The sequence below is a fragment of the Sphaeramia orbicularis genome, chromosome 9 (assembly GCF_902148855.1).
Source record: "Sphaeramia orbicularis chromosome 9, fSphaOr1.1, whole genome shotgun sequence".
NCBI lineage: Eukaryota > Metazoa > Chordata > Actinopteri > Kurtiformes > Apogonidae > Sphaeramia > Sphaeramia orbicularis.
In genome coordinates, this window is record NC_043965.1 from 16,581,431 (window position 1) to 16,607,512 (window position 26,082).

Here is a 26,082-nt window from a genome sequence, read left to right on the forward strand (position 1 = left end):
TCTTGAAGAGACAGATCCCTCCAGACCCAATAACAATATTGTTTGGCGTGGAACCAACAGGAGTGGACCTTAGTACTAAACAGAATGTTGTTTTAAAGTTTGTGACTCTACTGGCCAGACGCCTAATTCTGTTAAACAGGAAGAACAAAAATCCTCCAACTCATCAGGCTCTGTTCAAAGACATTATGCAACACTTACATTTGGAGAAAATCTAATTTTCACTAAAAGATAATGTAAAGTTATTTCATTCAATTTGGCAGCCCTTTATAAATTACTTTAATATTAAGTAAGCAGACAGCCCCCCCCCCCCCTTTTTTGTGTATGTGTACATGTGAGTGCAGGTGTAGTGTTCTTGTTCTGACACATATGTTGGATACTATATATGACTTTTTTTTATATTGTCATTGTTCTAATTTCAATAAAAAGAGTTTAAAAAAACACTACCAAATCTAACCCATAAAGACCCAGTTCTACTTTCATGGCAATTCCCAAATGAATTTTTCTCTATATTTAACCTTTCTTAAGTGATTTTTCACCATTTATTATTACAATATTATCCTCTGCATTTTGCATATTTTTCAGTGAAAATTATGTATTTCCCTATATTTTATTCACTGATCATGTGGATGTTCATTAAAGCTCAGATTAAAGTTGAGGGTTGTTATATCAGAAACAGAAAAAAACTGAAGAAAAAGTGACTTTTTCAGTAAAATATATCATTAATTGAACATAAAACAAGTGTCTCCATCCACTATCATTGATCCAACTCCATGGGTTTTACTGGTGAATCAATGTTGTAGTAGATGACAGTGTTTCTACGTTCATTTTGGAGCCTCTGAACGTCCAAATGGGTCATATCTGATGACCATGAAAAGATGACAAACTGCATTTTACACCAATTATTTACATGTATTGATAGGATTAATGAATCAACAGGTATTAAACAGTTTACAGTGGATGGTTTTCGTCGCCAGTGGCTGTTTGGGCCTTTAAGGGTTAATACAGAGGCTGAGAAATGCATATGTGTGGTCATTATAACCAGTGTTGGGGTAGTTAGGTACTCAAAAAAGTAATTAGTTACTCGTTACTTGTTTAAATTGTAATGAGACTACTTTAATAGTTACTGCATTTGAAAAGAAACTTCACTACTTATTACTTTTTCTTTTCATTTTCGGTTAACTGGTGGCTATTTGGGTCTTTATAGGTTAAGAACAAAAAAAAAAAAAAAAAAGCTACCAAGTAGACTTAAACACCAAAACTACTGGATTGAAAGAATAGTTCATCAAGATTACACACCAAAAGTTCTTTGTCAGGATTAGACAATAAAAGACCTTAAATAGGAGTAGACTAGAGCTGCAACCAATTAATGGATTAGGTGCTTGAAGCGAATGCAAAAATTCACAATTTGATTTATCGACTCAAATTGATTGAAGGGAAATATTCTATTGCAGTTTTCCTGAATTGAAGCTTCTCTGTGCATCACAATAAGCGTCCGTGTGAAACACAACAGTGGAACCAACGTTTAACAGCAGAGAAATGAAGGACACAAAGCTTTGATTCAGGAGAATTGTGGCTGAATGATTTTTTTGGATCACTTTGAGTCGATTAATCGGTTGCAGCTCTAGAGTAGATACCGAAAAAGTACTTTGTTAGCTTTAGACACTAAAAGTAATTTATTGAGATTAGACACTAGAAATATTTCCTTGAGTTTAGACAAAAAAGAACTTTGGTAGGATAAGACACCAAAACTATTCCTTTAAATGTGGGGGGTCTCATGCCCCCGTGGGTGCATCACTTGCCCAGTTGATGAGTACGAACAGAAACCTGCAGTCTACTGGTCCTCCTGTGTCTTATGTCTTACGGCCTCTAAACCCTGTCATGTCCTGCTGCCCATTTCTTACACAAATATGGACTCAGCTACATTTGGTCTGGGCACCATGTGAACAAACACAGATTAGACCAGATACATTTTTATGGCAGGTTTGTGACAGGATGTCATCTGGCATTTCACTCATCCCACAGGGCAGGACAAACCTTCAGACGTGCAGGATTTTCGGCACATCATTTTAGTCCATGTACATCTATATAAGCATCGAGCTTCAAAAACACTACCTGACACAAAGTGCGAGGAATACCCCAATCACTCACTAGTCTCCGTTGCATCATGACTGACATATTTACGTCTGTCCTGAAGCTGATCCACGCCACTGCTTCCACTCATTCTTTGTCTTCATATACAGACTAGGGATGTAACGATTACCAGTATAACGACAGACCGTGGTAAAATTCCAGACGGTTAGTATTACTGTTTAAATTCTAATTATCATGATAACCATGTTTGATTACCGCATTTTGAAAGAGAGAGAGAGAGAGAGAGAGAGAGAGAGAGAGACCCGGTCCAAGCACACAGAGAGAGAGAGACTATCTATTTATCTATGAAAAATAAACTAAAACAACTCAAACTTGATATGGAAAATGGTGAAACAATGGCCATAAGGTGCCATCTTTAACCCTTTCATACACAGTGGTCGCTACAGCAGACCGTTATTCTGTGTAAATCAATTGTTAATTGTTAGATGGTAATTAATTTTTTTTTTCAAACAAAAAGATTTTTTTTGCATATTATCTCCATGAAGTGAGTAATAACTAGTATTAGAATATGTTAAAATGTGAGAAAACATCACATTAGCAGCAGTTGACAATGTTTTAATTTCAGTGTTTTCATATCACTTTCTGCTATTGGGTCAAAACACGGTATTTGAAATCTCTCTGACGGGACATTTTAGAGACAATTTGACAGATTAGTGTTGCTAAATGATCCACATTTTTACTTTTAAATTCATTTTTGCTTTAGTTGGATCATAAGGGATTATCCAAAACAAGGAACTACTTTATATTGAAATGAATGTTGGAATGGCAATCAATTAAAGTTTGCTCTCTGATGGGACATTACTGTGTTCTGACCCTATTGGGTTTTAAATACATGCGTCTTTACTTCAAAAATTAAATGCATGGTGTAGCTGAGTGGACATTTTTGTAACAACATGAAAAAAAACCCTCCATCACATTGTTTTTTTCATGGCTAAGGAGGAATAAAAACACTCTAGACAAAAAATCTTGATGAAGGTTCTCATAATTCATCCATGAAAGGGTTAATGCACATTTGTATGTTTGATGTTTACATGTTAATATTTGAATGTTTCTGCGAAGAGAGAGTACATTGTGCCTATTTTTTTTTTTTTTTTTTGTCCAAAATACAACTTGGTTAAATTATTTCAGTGTGTGTATAAGTACTTTTTGAACATTTTCAGAATATGTCAACAATAACGTGATAATAATGATAACCGTGATAATTTTGGTCACAATAACCGTGATATGAAATTTTCATATCGTTACATCCCTAATACAGACTAACATGTATACACACTGTACATTGAAGCATTCATTCAGGCTTCAGTGCATTCAGAAAAAGCCTTCTGAACCCAAGGCAATGGGGGATGGCAGGTTTTCTGACAGCACTTGTGCTCTGTGCTCAGCGGTAGATCCACTGCAGCGGATGGATAGTTTGCCAGTGGATATGCCAGCTTGTGCCGAATGCCCAGCCACGAGCTGGGTGGATGCCTGGGTGCCCCCGGTCCACTGGCAAGAAGACACCGAGTAGTAATGAGGATCTGGAGACTGGCTTCGACCACACACTCACACACACCCACTGACACCACCAACAGAGAAGGAAAAGGCTAGAAGACAAAGGCTGACTGAGAACACACACCACACCATAAGAGAACCAATCATCCACACAAAGGAGTCTTGTACTTGAAAGTGTCAGATTTAGGAAGAAAACTGCAGCAAAGTCTTTGACGCCAAGCTAATTCTGCTTCATCTGTATCCAAAGAACTTTAAATTAAACTCCAACAACGCAAATTCACAGACTTTGCAATATTACAGGCCAAAAGGATGATAGCTCTATGTTAGAAAAAGTCCAATCCACCTACTTGGTGTAATGCTATAGCATAAATAAATAAATAAATAAACATACACTACAAACAAAAAGTTAAGGATATTTCTTTTTTTTTTGTAATTTTTGTTTGTCATTTTTGCCATTTGTAAATAAAACTATGTCTGGTCATTAAAAAAAATGTGTTTAAATTCACACCAAAAAAGGAAAAAGCACTGTGCAAGAATCAAAACTGAAAAACATAGCCCAAATATTAAAAATATCCTTAACTTTTTGTTTGTAGTACATATATATATATATATATATATATATATATATATATATATATATATATATATATATATATATACATATACATATATACACACACACACACACATATATATATATATATATATATATATATATATATATATATATATATATATATATATATATATATATATATATACACACAGGGTGGGGAAGCAAAATTTACAATATTTTGAGGCAGGCATTGAAAGACAGTGTATGACCAATTAGTTTATTGAAAGTCATGAGAATTTATTTGCCACAAGAAAATTTACATAATAGAAAATGTTTTTATTCTATGTGTCCTCCTTCTTTCTCAATAACTGCCTTCACACACTTCCTGACACTTGCGCAAGTGTTCCTCAAATATTCGGGTGACAACTTCTCCCATTCTTCTTTAATAGTATCTTCCAGACTTTCTCGTAATAGTTTTGCTCATAGTCATTCTCTTCTTTCCATTATAAACAGTCTTTATGGACACTCCAACTATTTTTGAAATCTCCTTTGGTGTGACGAGTGCATTCAGCAAATCACACACTCTTTGACGTTTGCTTTCCTGATTACTCATATGGGCAAAAGTTTGTGAAAAGGTATGGATAATAGTGTTAGGTATGATTATGACATCAATATATGCTTGGTTTCAAAACAATTGACGTAGTGCCTGCTGAGAAAAAACAACTAAATGTTCATTGTAAATTTTGCTTCCCCACCCTGTATATATATATATATATATATATATATATATATATATATATATATATATATATATATATATATATATATATATGAAAGTATCTGGAAACCCTTTGTACAATTTATTCATAAAACAGATATTGGACAAAATAAGCAGTTAAACAGACAGCAGAAATGTTGGAGGGAAGGTGGAGAATTTGATGTAGATCACACACGTCTTTTGGATATATGATAAAATAACTGTTTTGGGAGATGGTGTGTGGAGTGTTACAAAAAACAATGGGATATGAGATTCCAATAAGCTGTGATGTAATGTATTTGTGTAACTTTTCTGATAGAAATGTAGTGGGAAATGACATATACTTGGTTAAGGTATCTTTTGGTGGCTTGCAAAAACTGTTACAAGGAACTGGGGAAAGACAGAACCACCAACAAAGGACCAGTGGATCCCAATTATTGAAGGAATATATACAATGGAAGAAAAAAAACGCACAAACTGTGACTACAAGAAGCACAAATGGACAAAAAATGGAATAAATGGACTGATAATAGACCTCAGAATGGTGGACGGACTGAATAATGTAAATGTAATGTCGTGTAGTGTACCCAAAGCAAGGTTTGTTTGTTTGTTTTTTTGTTGTTTTTGCTTATTATGTGTTTGTAAAATTTCAATAAAAACTCAAGTGAAAAAAAAACAGATATTGGACAAATCTTACAGGAAATGTATGAGAAAATACTGTAAACAACATTGTATGGTAGTATGGTATTATTTTTGCTCTGTGAACGGCATCTGAAATTTTTTTTTTTTCTCCTGCATTGTATATTAAAATCTAAAAATTAAGGTACCATATAGAGTATGTTTGTGTTTGAATATCCATAATATTTTTATTTATTCCGTGTAACATTTATTTGTATATTTATTTCCTTTTTACACTAAGAGTAAATGAGTGAAATCATGTTCTGTTCACGTGAAAAGGTGGGTTGGGTTGGGGGTGCAGACTATGTATTTTATTTCAAAACAATACTGTACAAATGAATACTGAATGTTTAATATGTACACCAAAGCTCAATAAAGACATTGTAAAAAAAATGGAGAAAAAAAACAAAAACAAACTGCAGCAAAGTCAGTGATTACCCCACAGCCTGAATCCAAATCACAGCAGCATGCTTGAGTTAATCCAAGATTCTGTAAATTAAAAGTTTCACTTCTCTGTGGGGGAAAAGGTGTGAAATGACTCCCACAGATGCCACCTTTACACATTTTAACAGATTTTAATGAAGCATATGTTTTCCCCACTAAAGATGGCATAAATCAAGACTGGTTTGATTTTGCAGCCAATTCATGCTCTGCCTTCATCGCTGTATGAAGTTGCTCCTCACAAAAGTGACAGACCGCTTAATTAAAACTGTTAAGTATTTTAATTAGTGAGAGAGCTATGCTAATAATGAATTGGCATAATTTTGTAAAGAGTTTCGACTCATTTTATGATAAGAGCAGCCAGGTTCAAACGACTTACTATTTACTGCTGCAATTAAATCCAGTTCTATCCCTATCTTTGCAAATTCTACTTGATATTTCATTGAATACTTCATATAATAACAATAACTTTTATTTATATAGCACCTTTAAAAATGGAGTTTACTAAGTTTTCACAGACAAAGCAGAGGGCACAACAGCAGAATACCCAGGAGTCAAAATAAAAACAGAAAGCCAAAGAGGAGGACCCAATTAAGCTGAAACTGAAGTAAAACAAGACGCAAGCATGTGGGTTTGAGGTCTTGGAAGTAAAATTTCAAGTTCAACATCTAAAAAAATCATTCAAAACTAAAACTAAATCAATTAAAGCAGGGGTCTCAAGTTCATTTTCTTTCAGGGGCCACATTCAACCTAATTTGATCTCCAGTGGGCCGGACCAGTAAAATAATAGCATCATAACCTATAAATAATGACAACTCTAAATTTTTTTCTTTGTTTTAGTGCAAAAAACCTCATAAAATTATGAAAATACTTACTTTTATAAACTATCCAAACAAAAAAGATGTAAATAACCTGACAAAACTGGAAGTTCTTAAGAAAAATAAGTGCAATTTTAACAATATTATGCCTCAATGTATTATTTCTACATGTGCATTATGGTTCAGATCTATAAAGATGATAAACACTGAGTAACAGGCAGAAAATTGTTAAAATTGTGCTTAATTTTCTTTGGACATTTCACGTTGTTCATATTTGTTCAGGTTATTCACGTTTTATTGTTACAGGATAGTTTGTAAATGTAAATATTCTCATAATTTAATGTTATTTTTTGCACTAAAACAAAGACAAAAATTTGAAGTGGTTTATTTAAGATTTTTTTGGGCTGAATTGAAGATTTTTTTACTTAATTGAAGATATATATATATATATATATATATATATATATATATATATATATTTTTTTTTTTTTTTTTTTTTTTTTTTTTTTTTTTTTTTTTTTTTTTTTTTGCTTTATTCAAGATTTTTTCCTTAATTCAAGCTATTTTTTTTTTGCTTAATTCAATTCAAGATTGTGGAATTTTTGCAATTGGTCTCAAACTCGTTTTTTTTCAGGGGCCACATTCAGCCCAATTTGATCTCCAGTGGGTCGGACCAGTAAAATAATAACAGAATAACCTATAAATAATGACAACTCCAAATATTTGTCTTTGTTATAGTGCAAAAAAACCCCAAAACATTAAATTATGAAAATACTTACTTTTATAAACTTTCCAAACAAAAAAGATGTAAATAACCTGACAAAACTGAAATTTCTTAAGAAAAATAAGTGCAATTTTAACAATATTACGCCTCAACTTATTATTTCTACATGTGCATTAAGGATCAGATCTATAAAGACGATAAACAATTAGTAACAGGCAGAAAATTGTTAAAATTGTGCTTAAATTTCTTTGGACATTTCAGGTTGTTCATATTTGTTCAGGTTATTCACGTTTTATTGTTACAGGATAGTTTGTAAATGTAAATATTCTCATAATTTAATGTTATTTTTTGCACTAAAACAAAGACAAAAATTTGAAGTGGTTAATTTAAGATTTTTTTTTTGGCTTAATTGAAGATTTTTTTTACTTAATTGAAGATTTTTTTTTTTTTGCTTTATTCAAGATTTTTTCCTTAATTCAAGCTAATTTTTTTTTTTTGCTTAATTCAGTTCAAGACTGTGGAATTTTTGCACTTGGTCTCAAACTCGTTTTTTTTCAGGGGCCACATTCAGCCCAATTTGATCTCCAGTGGGTCGGACCAGTAAAATAATAACAGAATAACCTATAAATAATGACAACTCCAAATATTTGTCTTTGTTATAGTGCAAAAAAACCCCAAAACATTAAATTATGAAAATACTTACTTTTATAAACTATCCAAACAAAAAAGATGTAAATAACCTGACAAAACTGAAATTTCTTAAGAAAAATAAGTGCAATTTTAACAATATTATGCCTCAACTTATTATTTCTACATGTGCATTAAGGATCAGATCTATAAAGACGATAAACAATTAGTAACAGGCAGAAAATTGTTAAAATTGTGCTTAAATTTCTTTGGACATTTCAGGTTGTTCATATTTGTTCAGGTTATTCACGTTTTATTGTTACAGGATAGTTTGTAAATGTAAATATTCTCATAATTTAATGTTATTTTTTGCACTAAAACAAAGACAAAAATTTGAAGTGGTTAATTTAAGATTTTTTTTTGGCTTAATTGAAGATTTTTTTACTTCATTGAAGATTTTTTTTTTTTTTTGCTTTATTCAAGATTTTTTCCTTAATTCAAGCTAATTTTTTTTTTTTGCTTAATTCAGTTCAAGACTGTGGAATTTTTGCACTTGGTCTCAAACTCGTTTTTTTTCAGGGGCCACATTCAGCCCAAGTTGATCTCCAGTGGGTCGGACCAGTAAAATAATAACAGAATAACCTATAAATAATGACAACTCCAAATATTTGTCTTTGTTATAGTGCAAAAAAACCCCAAAACATTAAATTATGAAAATACTTACTTTTATAAACTATCCAAACAAAAAAGATGTAAATAACCTGACAAAACTGAAATTTCTTAAGAAAAATAAGTGCAATTTTAACGATCTGATCCAATATTATGCCTCAGCTTATTATTCCTACATGTGCATTAAGGATCAGATCTACAAAGACACTAAACACTGAGGAACAGGCAGAAAATTGTTAAAATTGTGCTTAATTTTCTTTAGACATTTCACGTTGTTCATATTTGTACAGGTTATTCACATTTTATTGTTACAGGATAGTTTGTAAATGTAAATATTTTCATAATTTAATGTTATTTTTGGACTAAAACAAAGACAAAAAATTGAAGTTGTTAATTCAAGATTTTTTGCTTCATTCAAAATTTTTTGCTAAATTTAAGATTTTTTTTTCTGGGCTTAATTGAAGATTTTTTTACTTAATTGAAGATTTTTTTTTTTTTTTGCTTTATTCAAGATTTTTTTTCCTTAATTCAAGCTATTTTTTTTTTTTTTTTTTTTTTTTCGCTTAATTCAATTCAAGACTGTGGAATTTTTGCACTTGGTCTCAAACTCGTTTTTTTTCAGGGGCCACATTCAGCCCAAGTTGATCTCCAGTGGGTCGAACCAGTAAAATAATAACAGAATAACCTATAAATAATGACAACTCCAAATATTTGTCTTTGTTATAGTGCAAAAAACAAACATTAAATTATGAAAATACTTACTTTTATAAACTATCCAAACAAAAAAGATGTGAATAACCTGACAAAACTGAAATTTCTTAAGAAAAATAAGTGCAATTTTAACAATATTATGCCTCAACTTATTATTCCTACATGTGCATTAAGGATCAGATCTACAAAGACACTAAACACTGAGGAACAGGCAGAAAATTGTTAAAATTGTGCTTAATTTTCTTTAGACATTTCAGGTTGTTCATATTTGTTCAGGTTATTCATGTTTTATGGTTACAGGATAGTTTGTAAATGTAAATATTTTCATAATTTAACGTTACTTTTTTGCACTAAAACAAAGACAAAAATTTGAAGTTGTCATTATTTATAGACATACTGTAATATTTTTTTGACATCAAACTGAGAAGAAAATATGGAATCTTTTTTTTTTTTTTGTAGGTTACAATGCTATTATTTTACTGTAGATCATATTGGTCTGTATGTGGAAGCTGAACTAAAATGAGTTCAACAGCCTTGACAGTGGAATTTTTGACAATTCATCCCACGGGCCGGATTAGATCCTTTGGCATGTTTGAGACCCCTGAACTAAAGTATTATTAGTACTATGAAAATGTAAACCTCACATAACTGCTACTCCCCCCCAGGTCCACTATGTGGTGCTTTAGTGCTGCCTATGAGTTGGTAGGAGTCATGCTGTCATGTACTGGCTGATCTTTTCTAACAGGACAGAAGCAGATGAAGCTTTGCCAAAGACTTTTCAACCACAAGCTCAGCATCTGCCTGTGTGGTAGTGGTCCCTCTGAAGCCACCGCCATCTTCATTCCTCTGTTTTGTAGCCTTCTTTAGCATGTCTTTACTAACATTTCTTTGCACACTACTAGGAAAAGTTTTAGTATATCTGTGTGTGGTGTTAAAGTATGGAATAGACTGAGGGAGGAGCACAAGGAATGTTCAAACATAATTCAAAAACACTTATAAGAAGGTGTTTTTCACAGCTGTCATATTCCCTTAGAGTCCAGAAAGAGAAATTTTACAAAATCTGGAGTAAATGGACTGAGTATGTCAAACCTATAAGACCAGACTTCTCTTGAATTTTTGGAAAAGGGTCAGGAAACAGTGTGTTATTGATCTAGACATTTTTATTTTTTCTCTCTTTTGCCTATGACCTTTAACCTGAACCTTTTTTATTTCATTATATTGCTACACAGGAATTTTGTCTTTGAAAAACCTTCCATTGTGAAAGCTTCCAATGTTCTTGTTGAAAATTGTTCTAACCAATATTTACCTAAAGGTCTAAAAAAAACATCTGAAAGAGCTACATCGAGAAATACTCAGATGATCTGTGACTGTTCATATGTAAATGTTATGGTATAGATATATGTATGTATGTGTATTTGTATGTGTATGTATGTATATATGTATGTGTGTGTGTGTGTATGTGTATATATATATATATATATATATATATATATGTGTGTGTGTGTGTGTGTGTGTGTGTGTGCATATGTATGTGTATATGTGTATGTATAAAGATATATATATATGTATGAGGAAGAATGTAACAGATTGTGGCATTGTCATTTGTAAGTGTTCTTTATAAATAAAAAATAAAAATAAAAAAAGAACGTGTTTTTCACAAGATATTGGGATGAGGGTTATTAATTGTCACCATATGTTCACTGTTGTTTATGTATATATTTTTTTCTTTGAGTTATTCAGTATTTGTTTATTTATTCACCAGCACAACTAAGAAACGCATTGGTAAAAGATTATGTGTGTATTTGTATGCGTGTATGTGTACTTGTATATTGTGTGTAGGGATGTAACGATTACTGGTATAACGATAAACCGCGGTAAAATTCCCGACAGTTAGTATTACCGGTTAAATTCTAATTATCATGATAACTGCGTTTGATTACAGCACTTTTCCGGAGAAAACGCCTATGCAAAGATCTGCTTGTATGTCAAATATTTGAGTATAGTTTTAATTTATTGCAATTTTAATTTTATATTCCTAATATTTAGAACAAATATTCACTTTTAAAGTCTTTGAAAAGGTTCGTTGAGCATCTTTTGTTATTTATGCAATAAATTATGTACATTTCTCAAATTGGATTTTATTTATTTATTTTATTTTTTGTCCTTTTATGTTGATATAGTAGGTTAAAGTGAAAAAAATAATAGGCAGATGAGATAGATGAAGTTGGGCTGAAACAAAAAAAGATACCAAAGATGGGTATAGTAAACATTTCTTTATATAGTATATAAAGGCAAAATCAAAAGTACTGAAAAATGGACAAAATAGGCTCAGACCCCTAAGGGTTAATATTTGAATGTTTTGACCAAGAGAAAGTGCATTGTGCCAATTATTTATTTATTTATTTATTTTCCCAAAATACAACTTGGTTAAATTATTTCAGTGTGTGTATAAGTATTTTTTGAACATTTTGAGCACAATTTCAACAATACTGCAATAATAATGGTAACCGTGATAATTTTGGTCACAATAACCGTGATATGAAATTTTTACATCCCTAGTTGTGGGTATACACTACAGACAAAAAGTTAAGGATATTTAATTTTTTTTTTTTTTGTCATTTTTTTGTCATTTTTGCCATTTGTAAATAAAACTATGTCTGGTCATTAAAAAATGTGTTTCAATTCAATTCACACACAAAAAAGTAAAAAGCGCTGTGCAAGAATCCCAACTGAAAAAAACAGCCCAAAAATTTAAAATATCCTTAACTTTTTGTTTGTAATGTATGTATAAACATATGATGGATGAATGAGTATGTGTGTGTGAATAGATATATAAATATAAAAGAGTAACAGAAAAGAAAGAGGGACATATACTGTATATTATTAATAATATTTTAGGGATAGGGAGTGGGATTAAATAAATTATACTTCTTCCCACCTCTTTTTTTGCATGTAAATGAAACTATTGTGCTGTTCTTCTGTCTAAGATTGTTATGATTGTTGATATTTGTATTATTATGTATGTTTTGCTTGTTCGCATATATGTTAAATTTCACTGCATGTTCGGAATAAATCACTAAATCATCAATCACTAAATCCTTCTTTTACCCCTTGTCTCAATTCTGTCTCCACAAACTCAACCTGAAAGCATGTTAGTTGGTGCAAAGTTGCCTCCTGATCCTGAGAGAATCATCTGAAAAGCCTTAAGAGTCAATTAGGTGCACACGGTCCTTAGAAACACAGTATTATTAGAAGCAAACAGATGCAGCTTGGAGAACAACAGTTGAACAAAGTATACTCAAAAGCTGTTGTAATTAGAAGCAGAGCCCGGAGGCGTACTGTTGCTATTTAAGTGCACTATTTCGGCTATAAACAGGTACATCATAGTCATGTCTAAAGGGGCCTAAAGGGTCTAAAGGGACACAGTAATAGTGATCACACTGTCAAGAGACCCAGTTGACATCTGCACAGATGAGACGGATTAGGCAAACAGGCTTTGTTTGCGATTGCTTCTAAAAAGCAAATCAACAAAATGTGAACTAGGCTGTAAATGTAACAACCGTGCTCCGTAGTTGAGAGGCTGGAAACATCTTTGCTCTTTAATTCATTTAGAGGAGAGCAGGAAAAGTGGATATGTTAGCTATAAACCGGTGATTAGACTAATAATGGCCTAATGCCAAAATCTGTATCCGCACTTCAATTAGGTGTATCCCTCCAAGAAAACACATCACACAGCAAATTATGTCGCTCGCTCACTTTTCATCCAGCTTTTCATTGTGCACCTGTCGAGTGCATAAATGACCTTGTTCACTTATTGAAAACCTTTTATTTCATTTAGCAGTGCCGCGGCATTGCCATATAGTTTGCCATCATTAAAACTTTCATTTGCTATCTATTCTAGAGCACAAAACAAGACTTTGATATAGCTCCATCAGTTCCATTAAAGCTACAATATATAACATTTCCACATCAGAATATTGAATAAACAACTAGGCAGATGTTACATACTTCATTGACTTGAATTGACATTATATCCATGTTGTCTCCAATGTATAATTTATAACTTCAGTCAATGTCACATCTTCTTTCAGTTGGCATTGTATCCCATTTCCTAGCGCTAATGCTAGCTTTACTTGTACTTGTAATAGCTAGCTCACTGTAATGAAATTGTAACATGAATCGTAACATGAATAAAGTGTACGCCACTAAACGCATAAAGTATACACCACGAAACACATAAAGTATGTGTTGGGGGGGGGGGGGGCAATCCCAGTCATTTCACTGCATGGCTAACATATAGAGGTGAAAAACCATTCACTCGCCACACACTCTCACTCTCAGACTACAAATTATAAAAGTAGAAATTAGTCTGTTTTTCCTTTATAAAAGTATTTGATGAAAAGACATCAACTGACACCCAATTCACAAAAGGTTTAACCCATAAAGACCCACTCCTACTATTGTGGCACTTCCCGAATGATTTTTTTCTCTGTATTTAACCTTTCTTAAGTGATTTATCGCTATTCATTGCAATTTTATCCTCCATGTTTCACTTTTTTTTCACATTCTGAAGAGTTCTGATGAGCTCAGATGAAAGTTGACGGTTATATGAGAAAGAGAAAACCGAAGAAAAAGTGAGTCTTTCAGCAAAATATCAATAACTGAACAAATAAACAAGTGTCTCCATCGACTGATTCATCAAACTCCATAGGTTTCACTGGCAAATCAATGTTGTAGAAGATGACGGTGTTTCACGTCCAAATGGGTCATATCTGATGACCATGAAAAGATTAAAAACTGCATTTTACACCAGTTGTTCACATGCATTAACAGGATTAGAGGATCAGAAGTTCTTAAACGTGTTAGATCAGTAGATGATTTTGGTTAGCAGCGGATGTTTGGGTCTTTATGGGTTAATTCTCACTTTATAATCCTGGTGGTAAAACGTCTGGAAGACAAGGACTAGCTCACAGTAATTTGCGATGATTGAAATTGACAACAAATATTTTGCTGTATGTTTCATATAAACCCAAAGATAATGGAAGCAAAGATGCATCCAACACTGATAGATCATTTTACAGAGGGGAACTCTTTTCTCTCCAAAACAGTAACAGGCAGGTTGGAACTACACAGAAATGGTGCAGTCCATGTGAACCCACCTTGTTGCCTCCGTCGTGCATGGCCCAACCTGTACTCTTCACTCCAAGTGCAACCTGGGACTGAGAGGCATCCACACAGGTAACAGGGTGTCCATAGACTGAGTGGAGGGTCTGTGGCTCCTCAGCCCGGGGGTCCAGCAGATAAACAGTCTCTGCTGCAGCTACGACTGCCAACGGCTGCTGCTGTCCTCTGCCTGGTACCAAAACCAAACTGTCTACCTGCCAAATAAACCACAGGGCAAATATTCACTTTTAGTAAAGCCAGAAATATGTAACAACAAAAAAAAAAAAAAGTACAGGGTGTCCACAAAGTCTCTTTACAATTCAAAGAAGTGGTGCCAGCCACAACTTTGCATGTATTGTAGCTTATTTTGGCATCGATCCAGCTGATGTCATCATGTCTATGCATGTGGTGATGTCAGCATATCAATTGCTTATATATATGTGGCCAGTTTGAAGTAAATTGAAACAAAATTGATGTTTTTTTAGACATTTGAAATTTTGCCCATTATAAGTAAATGGGAGGAAAAAAAGATTTCAAAAATTCCTAAAAAATTTTAACTTTAACATACTTTTTCCCCAAATAAAATCACATCTATCCCAGGTCACTGGCGATCTATAAACCCAACTTGGTATGAATTCAACCACTAGTTTTGCTGCTACAGACATTTGAAATTTCAACCATTATAAGTAAATGGAGAAAAAGAAGATTTTAATAATTCATAAAAAATATGAACTTTGACCTACTGTTCCCAAAATGTCATCAGATCTGTTCTGGGTCACTGGCAATCTATAAACCCAGTTTGGTATGAATTCAACCAATAGTTTTGCTGCTAGAGTGTTAACAAACAAACAAACACAAACTGAACCAAAAACATTACCCCTTGCCTCCTCTTTGGGGGGGGCGGGGTAAAAACATTACTAAAGCAACTGATGAGATATGTTTATCAGATTTGTTCTATATACTCAGCTTTTATTCACATTGTGGGATCATATGTAACTGAATCATTGGTCCATTTTTCGTCAATGAGAGATCAATTACTGCAAATGTTGACCTTTGACCTTTTGTCTGAATATGTGGCACCACAACTGTTTCACCTTCAACCAACCATCATTTTCCAGGTAGATGGTGCACCACCACACTGGGGTCTACATGTTGGTGGGTTCCTAAATCAAACATTTCCAGACCGGTGGACTGGAAGGGATGGCCCAATTCCATCCCAATACCATCACGAATGGGAATAACAAGTTGCACCAGCAAGTGTGACCTTTTAACCTAAATTAAGTCAAGATTAAACTTCAACCTTTCGAGACCTAGAAATGCGTTTTTTTGTGTGTTCTGTAGGGAAAAATAGTTTCACAGCTTTACTTAAAAAATTAAAAATAAAAATGCTGTCCACTGCAAAGGACATTCTATAAAACAAATGATCTGAAAAACAGTGACATTATGCAGTTTCCAATCAAGACAATCATTTAATGTCAAAAAAAAAAAAAAAAAAAGGCCAAACTTTTTCTTTCCTCTCTTTTCTGTCTCAGGAGGTTAAATTATGTTGAATAAAACTGAAATGAAGGAAGACCAAAACTGAACTCTCTTGCACAAAATTGTAAATGTAAATGTTACTATAAATGCATTTAAGGAATTATAACTTTTTGAGATGGACTGAAAAACCCTTTGTTTGACTTCCACAGACAAAGTTAAGGAACAGACTCGACCACTTCAGTTTCATGATGTCGCTGAGTTTCTCTCGACAAGGAAATGCTCCAGAGCTGAACAGGAATACTGGAGCCACTGTCAAACATGGCAGACACAGAAATGCAGCTGCACTGCGAACGCTCCAGATTCTGTGGCCTTGAGATTTTCTGCCACCGAATGTTTCCAGTGGGTGGATGGGGACCTGTTTTGGCCGACACAACCCGACTGTGTGCCGAGCTGTCAGAGGACCGACTATGGTAATAACAAGTCTGGAGTAAGCGGTCCATCCAGTCCTGAACACACAGGGGACACAGCGGCTGGATGCCTCTTCTACTAGTTATCAGGCTTTGACAAAGTCATCTTTAAATTCATGTATTAGCTTTATCTTAAAATGATTAAGCAAGCATCTCCTTAAAGAAACTCTAAATTTTGTTTTGTTGCAATTAAGTTAAACAGAGATTAGTTTTTTTTATTGCAACAGAGCATTTTGAGGGCACTTTGATCAAATAACCCCTGGATTGTCATCGGCAGATATTCATCCTAAATAGTTTGATTAATACAGGGTGCTTGCTCTTTATCCAAACAAAAATTCCAGACTTTCAAAACTGCTATTTTTTCCCCCAAGACCTTGACTTTATGTACTTTAATACTTGTGTGCCTACTTTTTTTGGTTCAGATTGTACCTGTTGTGTGTAGTAGAAAAGTTCATTTTAATAAATGTATGGATGAATGAATGAATAAGTTGCAGTAAATTGTTTTACTGACAGAAACATTTTCAAAACATAGGAAAATCACAAAAGTGCATGGATAGCACACAAACAAGTTTCTCTCGCATCATTCTAGTTCCGACCGGTTAGTGAAATCATATCAAGTTTTTCATATGTTTCCTCATGTATTTCTTAACTTACAAGATTATGTGTCTTTGACCATACTCTAAAACTCAACTATAAGAGAAACTTTTTCTATACTTTATCAAAAGGAGTGATATTTTGCTTTTTTAAATGGAATTATGCATTTTAAAACATTTCCCTGTTGTCTACATAAACTGTAAATGCTATGTTGGGGTCTGAATTCTTCATTAATTCAACTTCACAGGTCCATTTTCAACCGTATTTCTGAGTAATGACACCAGAAAGGTCATTTTGAGCGCTGGCCCTTTAAAAGCACATGAACCACTTCATGCCCGACCCCCTCCAGGTTGTTGACTGTGCTGCTCTGCCCCATTCAACCAACAACAACTGAACATTTTAGGCAATCGGCTCGAAGTTTGGAAAAATTTTCAGTATGGACTACTATGCTGCTGCTGACAAACAATCATGGCGTACTCAGAGAAATGTTGGTCGGAAGTCTTGACCTTATATGTGCAAATGTCGTGATGTAACTAGCTATAAAACGTAACAAATTAAGCAGGAATTAAAACTGGCTGTAGAAATCCACTCGATTTTTGCCAGAATGAATATAAAGATAGCTTTGCAGCACCTGGAGGGTTCAAAATCAAACTTTTTGAACTATTAGGGTCCAAATACACAAATAAATGTACTAAAGACTATAAAAGTGGGTTTAGCAAAATATGAGCCCTTTAACACTTTCACACAAAATTCCAGACTTTTCAAGGTCTGGAAAACAGTGTTTCAAAATTCCATATTTTTTAAGACTATCGAGACCTGCTCAAGCACCCTGTTAATACTGTACTATATTTCTAAGTTCACTGTACAATGTAGCACATGTAGTTAGAGTTTTATAAGAATAATTAATGCTGTCTTATTAATGTTTATTTGGCATATTTATACCCCTCCCCTCCTTTTCTATGTTTAAAAGTTTTATATTCACTGTATGGAATCCAAAATATTCACTAAATAGTAATAAATGACACATAACTACATGCAGCTAAAACAGCATCACTGGTTCCCACTAAACAAGTGTAGTCCACTGTGTGCTAAATATTGGTTACCTGCTGATAAATAAACATTTAACTTTAATACTTGTTTTACTAGCACTTACTAGACTCTTCCAGTGTGCAATATAACTGCGCAATATTTACAACTGAAAATAGTTTTTTTTTTTATCAGAGAACCATATTTTTTTTATACTTCAAACATTATTTTTATATGCATATTTATTCTATCCTGTATATGTGGTGTTTGTGTTATTTATTGCTGCTGCTTCCTGTGCCAGTTGCATCGAAATTTAACTTTTGATGTAAATCTGGAATGACAAAGTCTTTCTTTGTCTCTATGTCTACTATATGGAGAACAGATGAATCGATGTATACGCAAATAAATACAATAATCAACAAATAATAACTGAATACTAATGCCAGACAACAAATAAGGGGTTAAAACTAAACCTAACACAGACCCTATGATCAGTGATAGATACGGTATGATCAGTAATTTTGGTAATCAGATTGGTGATTTTTATTCATTTTATTCCTAAAACCATTCATATATTAGATGAATCATTGCTTGTTATTGTTAAATTCCTATTTCACAAAAAACAACACATTTTCATGACATGATCAACATGACCATGTAAGACATACTAACTTTTGTTAATAAATACAAAGCATTTCACAAGTATATTGAATCACACGTTGCTATTCCGGACTCACAGTCTTGGGCAGCTGAGTCTGGCAGGTGGTCCTCCAGTAGCCACAGTCATCGGGCCGGTCAAGTCGAACGTCTGGCCCAGAGCTGGAGCCCAGGACCGGACTGTCGCAGCTCAGGGCCAGGGACTGGATCCTCCCTGGGCTCTGGTAGTGGTGGATTGGCTCTCCACCAGTCTCAGTGCTCCACAGGTCCACACAGCCTGGAATCAAGACAGTGACATAGTGAATGATGAGAAAGAAGAACACTAAAATCCACTGTTAGTACTTGTGTTTGGAGTAGTAGTGATCGCAGGTATGTGTATTTGTTTTGGTTATTGGTAGTATTGCTAGTTTTTAACAGTTATAGTTCAGTTTGCTGTGCACCCATATGTCTACCCTTGTCTCTTTAACCTCAACTGGTCAAGGCAGATGAGGTTTCTGCCTGTTAAAAGGAAGTTTTTCTTCATCCTGTTGCCAAATGTTTGCTCCCTGAGGATTCTGTTGGTGTCTATAAAGTGCCTTAACAGTCTGGTTATAAGCAGCTCTAAATGTAAAGTGTCATGAGATAACTTTTGTTATGATGTGCTGCTATATAAATAACATTTTATTGATTGATTGATAAAATTGAGGGGCAGTTGGTTAAGAAAATACTAATGTAGTACACTTGAGACTGAGTATACCTACAGTCAGGGAAAAAATTATTAGACCATCAAAAGTCATCAAAAACAATTGTTATGCAATCAAGTACTAACTCCTGTGTGTATCATGTGACTAAAACAGACAGAAAAGAAAACATCGAATGCCTAAAAACACTGTTTTTGTCAGTACAATTCCACAGATATTGATGTAAGGACTTTTGAGTGATTTTGGTTATTATCAAGAAAACCATGGAAAATAGGCAGATATCAGCTCTGAAATTAAACTCTTATGAGCTATTTTTGTTGTTATTATTATATTTGTCCAAACAGATGTAGCTTTAGTTGTACCAGGCATTAAAATGAACAAGAAATTGAAAAAACCAAGGGTGGTCAAATATTTTTTTCCATGACTATACATGTATACAGGGTGCTTGTTCTTTATCCAAAGAAAAATTCCAGACTTTTTCCAGACATTTTCAAAAGTGCTATTTTTTTTCCCTCAAGACCTTGACTTTATGTACTTTTATACTTGTGTGCCTACTTTTTGGTTGAGATTGTACCTGCTATGTGTAGTAGGAAAGTTAATTTTAATAAATGTATGAATGAATGAAAGCATAATTTGCAATAAATTATGTTTTACTGATAAAAATTTTTTCAAAACATATGAAAATAATAAAAGTGCATGAGTATCCCACAAACAAGTTTCACTAGAATCATTCCAGTACCGACCGATTAGTGAAATCATATCAATTTTTTTTTTATGCTTTCCTATGTTACAAGATTATGTGTCTTTGAGCATACTCTAAAATTTAACTGTGAGAGAAACTTTTTTTTCCATTCTTCATTAAAACTTTCACACAAAATTCCAGACTTTTCAAGGTCTGGAAAACAGTGTTTGAAAATTCCATACTTTTTAAGACTTTAACCACCCTGTTATATATAAAAAGAAAGAAGAAATGTCCGATTAAGAGGTCTTACTGTGACCAGGAGGTGTTGGTCACGGCAGAACCAACCAAAAACCAAAACGTACCATCTTCATACGCAGCAGCAGCGACTGTTCTGTTCACCTGGACGTGACTAACATGTGGCCGTGGGTCAGTATTAACAGACAGGCTGTTTGCCTTCAGGAACGAGGCCGATGAGTCCCAGTGCAGTGTATCCCACAGCCTCACATCACCAGACGTGTACCTGAGATACATACAACCACGACAAAAACACACAAAACAAGCATGTAGATGGATATAACAGAGGAAAGATACAGCAGGGTTGTTGCACCCATTTCATCCACAGACTGTGAAGTTTGTGTCTTGAAAAATACCTGACGTCACCCTATCACACTGAATCATTTCCCCTCTCACACATTCCTCCTTTACTCACTCCAACTTGTTGTTGTTATTTTGTTTTCCAAAATCTTTGTTACATGATATTTTGAGGATTACAATGGTGTTGTTTGGTCAGAACCATTTAGTACATAGCAGCCCTTAACAATGAGGACTCTGATCTACATTTAATAAGTGATGATTATCCTGAGACACTCATCTGCCCAGAAACACTTCTATAATAATAATAATAATAATAATAATAATAATAATAAGTCACAAAAAACTTTTAGATAAAATTATTAACCTATAAATTGACTTCAGAATACAGCCATTTTCAACCTTTACACAGGAGCACATTAGCTGTAATACTTTGGTATCATTTCGGCAAAAACAACAGACAAAAATGCTTCCTCTGCACAATCACATTCCAAAGAAGTTGTGTAAAATGTAAATAAAAACAGAAGTCAATCATTTATATATTTCATAAACCCTCAATGGAACATAGAGAATGTATAACTTATAAGCATGAGGACATTTTGAAGGTGATGGGAGCAAAAAGTCTCCAAAAAGTTGGGACAGGGGCAACAAAATGCTAAAGCAAATGTAAAAAAGTAAAGTGGTTAAATAAAGTAAGTAATGCAAAAAGTAAGTTGGCACAAACAAAAAAACAACTGGAGGAACATTTTGCAGCTAATCAGATTAACTGACAACGAGATGAAGACATGATCGGGTATAAAACATGCAAAAAAAAGCAAGTCTCTCAAAAATAAATTCGGACAGAGGTTCAACAATCTGTGAAAAACTGTGTCTACAAATTGTGAAACAATATCAGAATGTTTGTCAATGTAAAAATGCAAAAAAGAAAAAAAAAAAAAAAAAAAATATATATATATATATATATATATATATATATATATATCTCATCATCTACAGAACACAATGTCATCAAAAGCTCCTGACAGTGAAGAAATCTTTGTGTGCAAAGGAAAAGGCTGAACATCGTCATTTGGTCCTCATGATCTTCAGGACCTCAGGCAGCACTGCATTAAAACCAGGCAACATTTCCAGACATCACTGCCACACAGCTCACCGTGACAACCACAAAGAAAAGAAGAAACCATATGTGAACATGATCCAGAAACACTGCCGTCTTCTCTGAACCAAAGAACATTAAAAAATAAATTGAGGCAAAGCAGACAACTGTCACCAGCTGATTACATAAGATGACATCTTTAAATCGCTTGTCTTGTTTGACCTGAAATATTAAACGTGCAGTAATATAAAACAAAAAAGCCAAATTGTCACTTCAGTTTCTTAAAAAAATATGTTCAATACCATTGCAACTATGATGCTAGTTATTCTTTTAACTATTCCTCTACTTGATATTACCAGAAATTAAAAATCTTTTGCTGTTTTTTTTTTTCTTTTACAGTATCCTCTACCTGAATTACAGGTGAGAAAGTACCTGATGAGAGTGGTCTCTTCAGGATTACAGTGCCCCATCTGACAGACATGAGGGTTCACTCAGTGGATTGATGCTTTTGAAAACCATTAGTATGGTAAGCGTTGCGAGGTAGGCAAAGATAATGGTTCAAAACAAAAAAGTATAAAGAACATTTTCATATAATTTCCCCAGAGAGCACCTCAGCCCTCTGAAAACCCCAGGCAGAACTGCTTCACCAGAACATATCAAGGATCAAGTCACAACCAGGGTACTTTTGTGGCAGTTCCCAAATTAATTTTTCTCTCTATTTAGCATTTATTTATTTATTATAATATTATCCTCTGTATTTGGTGTTTTTTCAGTGTAAATTAGTATTTTCCTGCATCTAATCCGTTGATCATCATGTTCATTAAAGTTCAGAGTAAATTGAAAGGTTATTGAATCAAAAACAAAGAACACTGAAGAAAAAGTGACATTTTCAACAAATATATCAATAACTGAGCATAAACACTGATCAAAATGAGACAAAGTGGTGGCAATAGGTATTAAAATACAGTCAGATTTTAACCCATAAAGACCCAGAGCTACTTTTGTGACAGTTCCCAAATAATTTTTCTCTTTATGTAACCTTTCTTAACCAATTTATCACCATTTATTCTAATATTATCCTCTACATTTGCCTTTTCCACTGTAAAATCATGTATTTTCCAATACTTAATTTATATGTTCATGAAAACTCAGAGTAAATTTACAGGTTATCATATCAAAACAGAGAAAATTTAAGAAAAAAGTGCAAAGATATCATTAACTGAACATAAACCAAGTGTCTCCATCCACTGTCATTGATCCAACTCCATGGGTTTTACTGGTGAATCAATGTTGTAGAAGATGACGGTGTTTCCACATTCACTACGGAACCTCTGAACGTCCAAATGGGTCATATCTGATGACCATGAAAAAATGAAAAACTCTATTTTACACCAATTATTGACATGTATTGATGGACTAGTGGATCAACACATATTATACCATTTTTGATCAGTAGACGATTTGTTCAACGGTGGATGTTTGGGGTTTTACGGGTTGAAGAGAAACTAAAGAAATTCAAACCTCAAATCAGCATGAACAGTTGCAGCCATGATGTGTCCCAATATTTCTGTCCATATAGTTTATAAACATCAATTTTTCCTTAAAGTTTAATGGGAAATTTTTCTTCCTAAGTGATATTTGAAGAAAGTAGATGGATGTGGTAGAAAATTATTATTTTCAGTCAGAGCATGAAGAATATTTTAGAAATTTTGAGGTAGAACATTTAAAATCATAGTTACAGATGAAAAAAAAACAAAATCAATATTGAGAGAAATTAATTAAAACTATTTCTGAGGATTATTTACATGGATTTGTAGTATTAGTGGATCAACAGGTATTAAACAGTTTGTATCAGTAGATGGTTTTGGTCGTCAGCGCCAAGGTTATTATCATTAATGAAAACTAACGAAATGACAAAAACTAGAATTGAAAAAACATTTTCGTTAACTGAAATAAATAAAAACTAGAATTAAAAGAAAAAAATGATAACTAACTGAAACTATATTGTGTGCTTACAAAGCTAACTAAAACAGATAAAAAGTATGGATAAAATTCCCTTAGTTTTCGTTTTTGTCAATATGGGATTGATATGAAATCGATTTATTTCGCTTGAGTAATTTTAGCTAGCGGCACCATACGACACTTCACGGTCCGTCACTTGTGGTTTACACTCTTCTTCTGGTCCCCACTCCACCTGGAAACATGGAGACTAAAGCTGGGAGAAAGCAGCAGAGTCCTGTCTGGGATTTATTTGAATACGATGCAGAAGAAGAGAAAAGATATAAAAAAAACTAAACTAAAACTAAGCATTTAGAAAAAAACAAAAACTAATAAAAACTAGCAAACCTGCTGTGAAAGCAAATTAAAACTAACTGAATTAGAGAAAAAAAGTCAAAACTAAATAAAACTAAACTGTAATGAAAAATCCAAAACTATTAGAACCTTGGTCAGTGCCCGTTTGGGTCTTTATGGATTAAAAAAAGTACAAAATTTAACATAATCCTGCATCACTTCTTCAACAGGAAGGTCAACAGGAATGTAACCTTATCCTGTGTATTTCCTTCTTGTGACAAACTGCTGCTGTTATCTGCAATACCCCCCCAAAACGCTCACACTCAACAGGCTTCTGTTCTGTTCTAGACCCCCCCCCTCCCCCTCCCCTCCGCTTCTTTTTCCCGTGTCGATGTGCTCTCGCTGCAGGAGACGACCAACTGCCGACATTACCACCTCCACAGATACCATCATGTCTGAGCAAGTATCCGCCTCGCAGCCAGAGTGTGTGACACAGAGACAGAAAGTGTGACAGCGGGTGTACATGTGTGCATCCGTATGTGTGTCTAACTGACATCGCAGCAAGTAAACAATAGGAATACACACTTTCCCTTAATTGGTACACCAACTCCATGCCAGATTTTGACACCAGGATGATGATGCTGAACCACGTCCAAGTAATTCATCAAAACTTTAGTTGAAGAGAAAACTTTGTGGATCTTTCCAGCTTTTATATCATTCTGTGGGATAATGAGAAACTCCTTTTGGCTCTTAAGTGCCAAATTTCATTGCACCGCTTATCTAACAAGATTTGCACATAATCGAATCACCCTTGATTCAATAGCGGCTATTGACTGTGTTCTAGTTAAACAAATTTAAGTACTATCGCTTAACTAATTTTGCCTTAAGTACCAATAATGGGAAAAGTATTGATGTGAATTTGTGAAGAGCTGCCGTCTAATGAGGAGGATTTAAGGCTATGTTTGCCTTCTGTTTTCATGTTCAGCCTGCTTTCTTGGAATACTTCATACATGCACTGGCCTGCAAAAATACAAACAGACTGTCATCACCATTGAGACATAGCAGGGCTGAAGGGACTTTAATCACAGCTCTCACTGGAACCAGAACAGCTCCTCATGGGCCCTCTGACAGGCCCCTGTGGAACCTCACAATCTATCATCAGGTTTTGGGTTAGTTCGGCTGCAGGTCACAAACTCCTCTCGTGTTCGCTAATGCAGTCTATTAACTGCAAAATTTACAGTAAAATGTTTTCATGGATAAATAACCTGCAATAACCTGCTCTACGTCCCAGTACTTTTAATTCAAATGTGCAATAACTTGTTTGTTACCTCTCAGGAGTCTTATTATTATTACTATTACTCTTTTTTATAATACTCTATTTTACAAATGTGTATCTAAGCTGTATGTGCAATAACTGTTTTTTTTTTTTTGTATGTTTTAGCTGTGTTTATGTTTTGTATCTGTCTGTTTTTGTCATATCTTTACTTTTTCTTCAAACTCCTTTTCTGACTCAGGGAAACGCACAAGAATTCCAATGCGCCTATACTGCTATGTATCTGTGCAAATGGCAAATAAAGTCTATTCTATTCTATTCTAAATATGGCATGGCACACATTTATAGGAGAGTTTAAAGTTGTACATTACTTTTGTCACCAATTTTTCATCAAATCTGTAAAACCCGAGTCATAGCCTAAGTATCACAAATCCATAAGTCTTTCTGTGATTACACACC

General features: G+C 33.9%; 1 protein-coding gene across 1 annotated transcript in view; it reads right to left on the reverse strand.

The window, feature by feature from the left end:
* Positions 1-26,082, reverse strand: part of fbxw8 (F-box and WD repeat domain containing 8) — a 60,626-nt gene that overhangs the window by 23,134 nt on the left and 11,410 nt on the right. The window contains exons 5-7 of the mRNA XM_030144353.1: positions 20,734-20,891; positions 19,090-19,286; positions 14,786-15,004 (exon numbers count right to left, since the gene is read on the reverse strand). Of these exons, the coding sequence (XP_030000213.1) occupies positions 14,786-15,004; positions 19,090-19,286; positions 20,734-20,891 (574 nt within the window). The remainder of the gene's footprint in view (positions 1-14,785; positions 15,005-19,089; positions 19,287-20,733; positions 20,892-26,082) is intronic.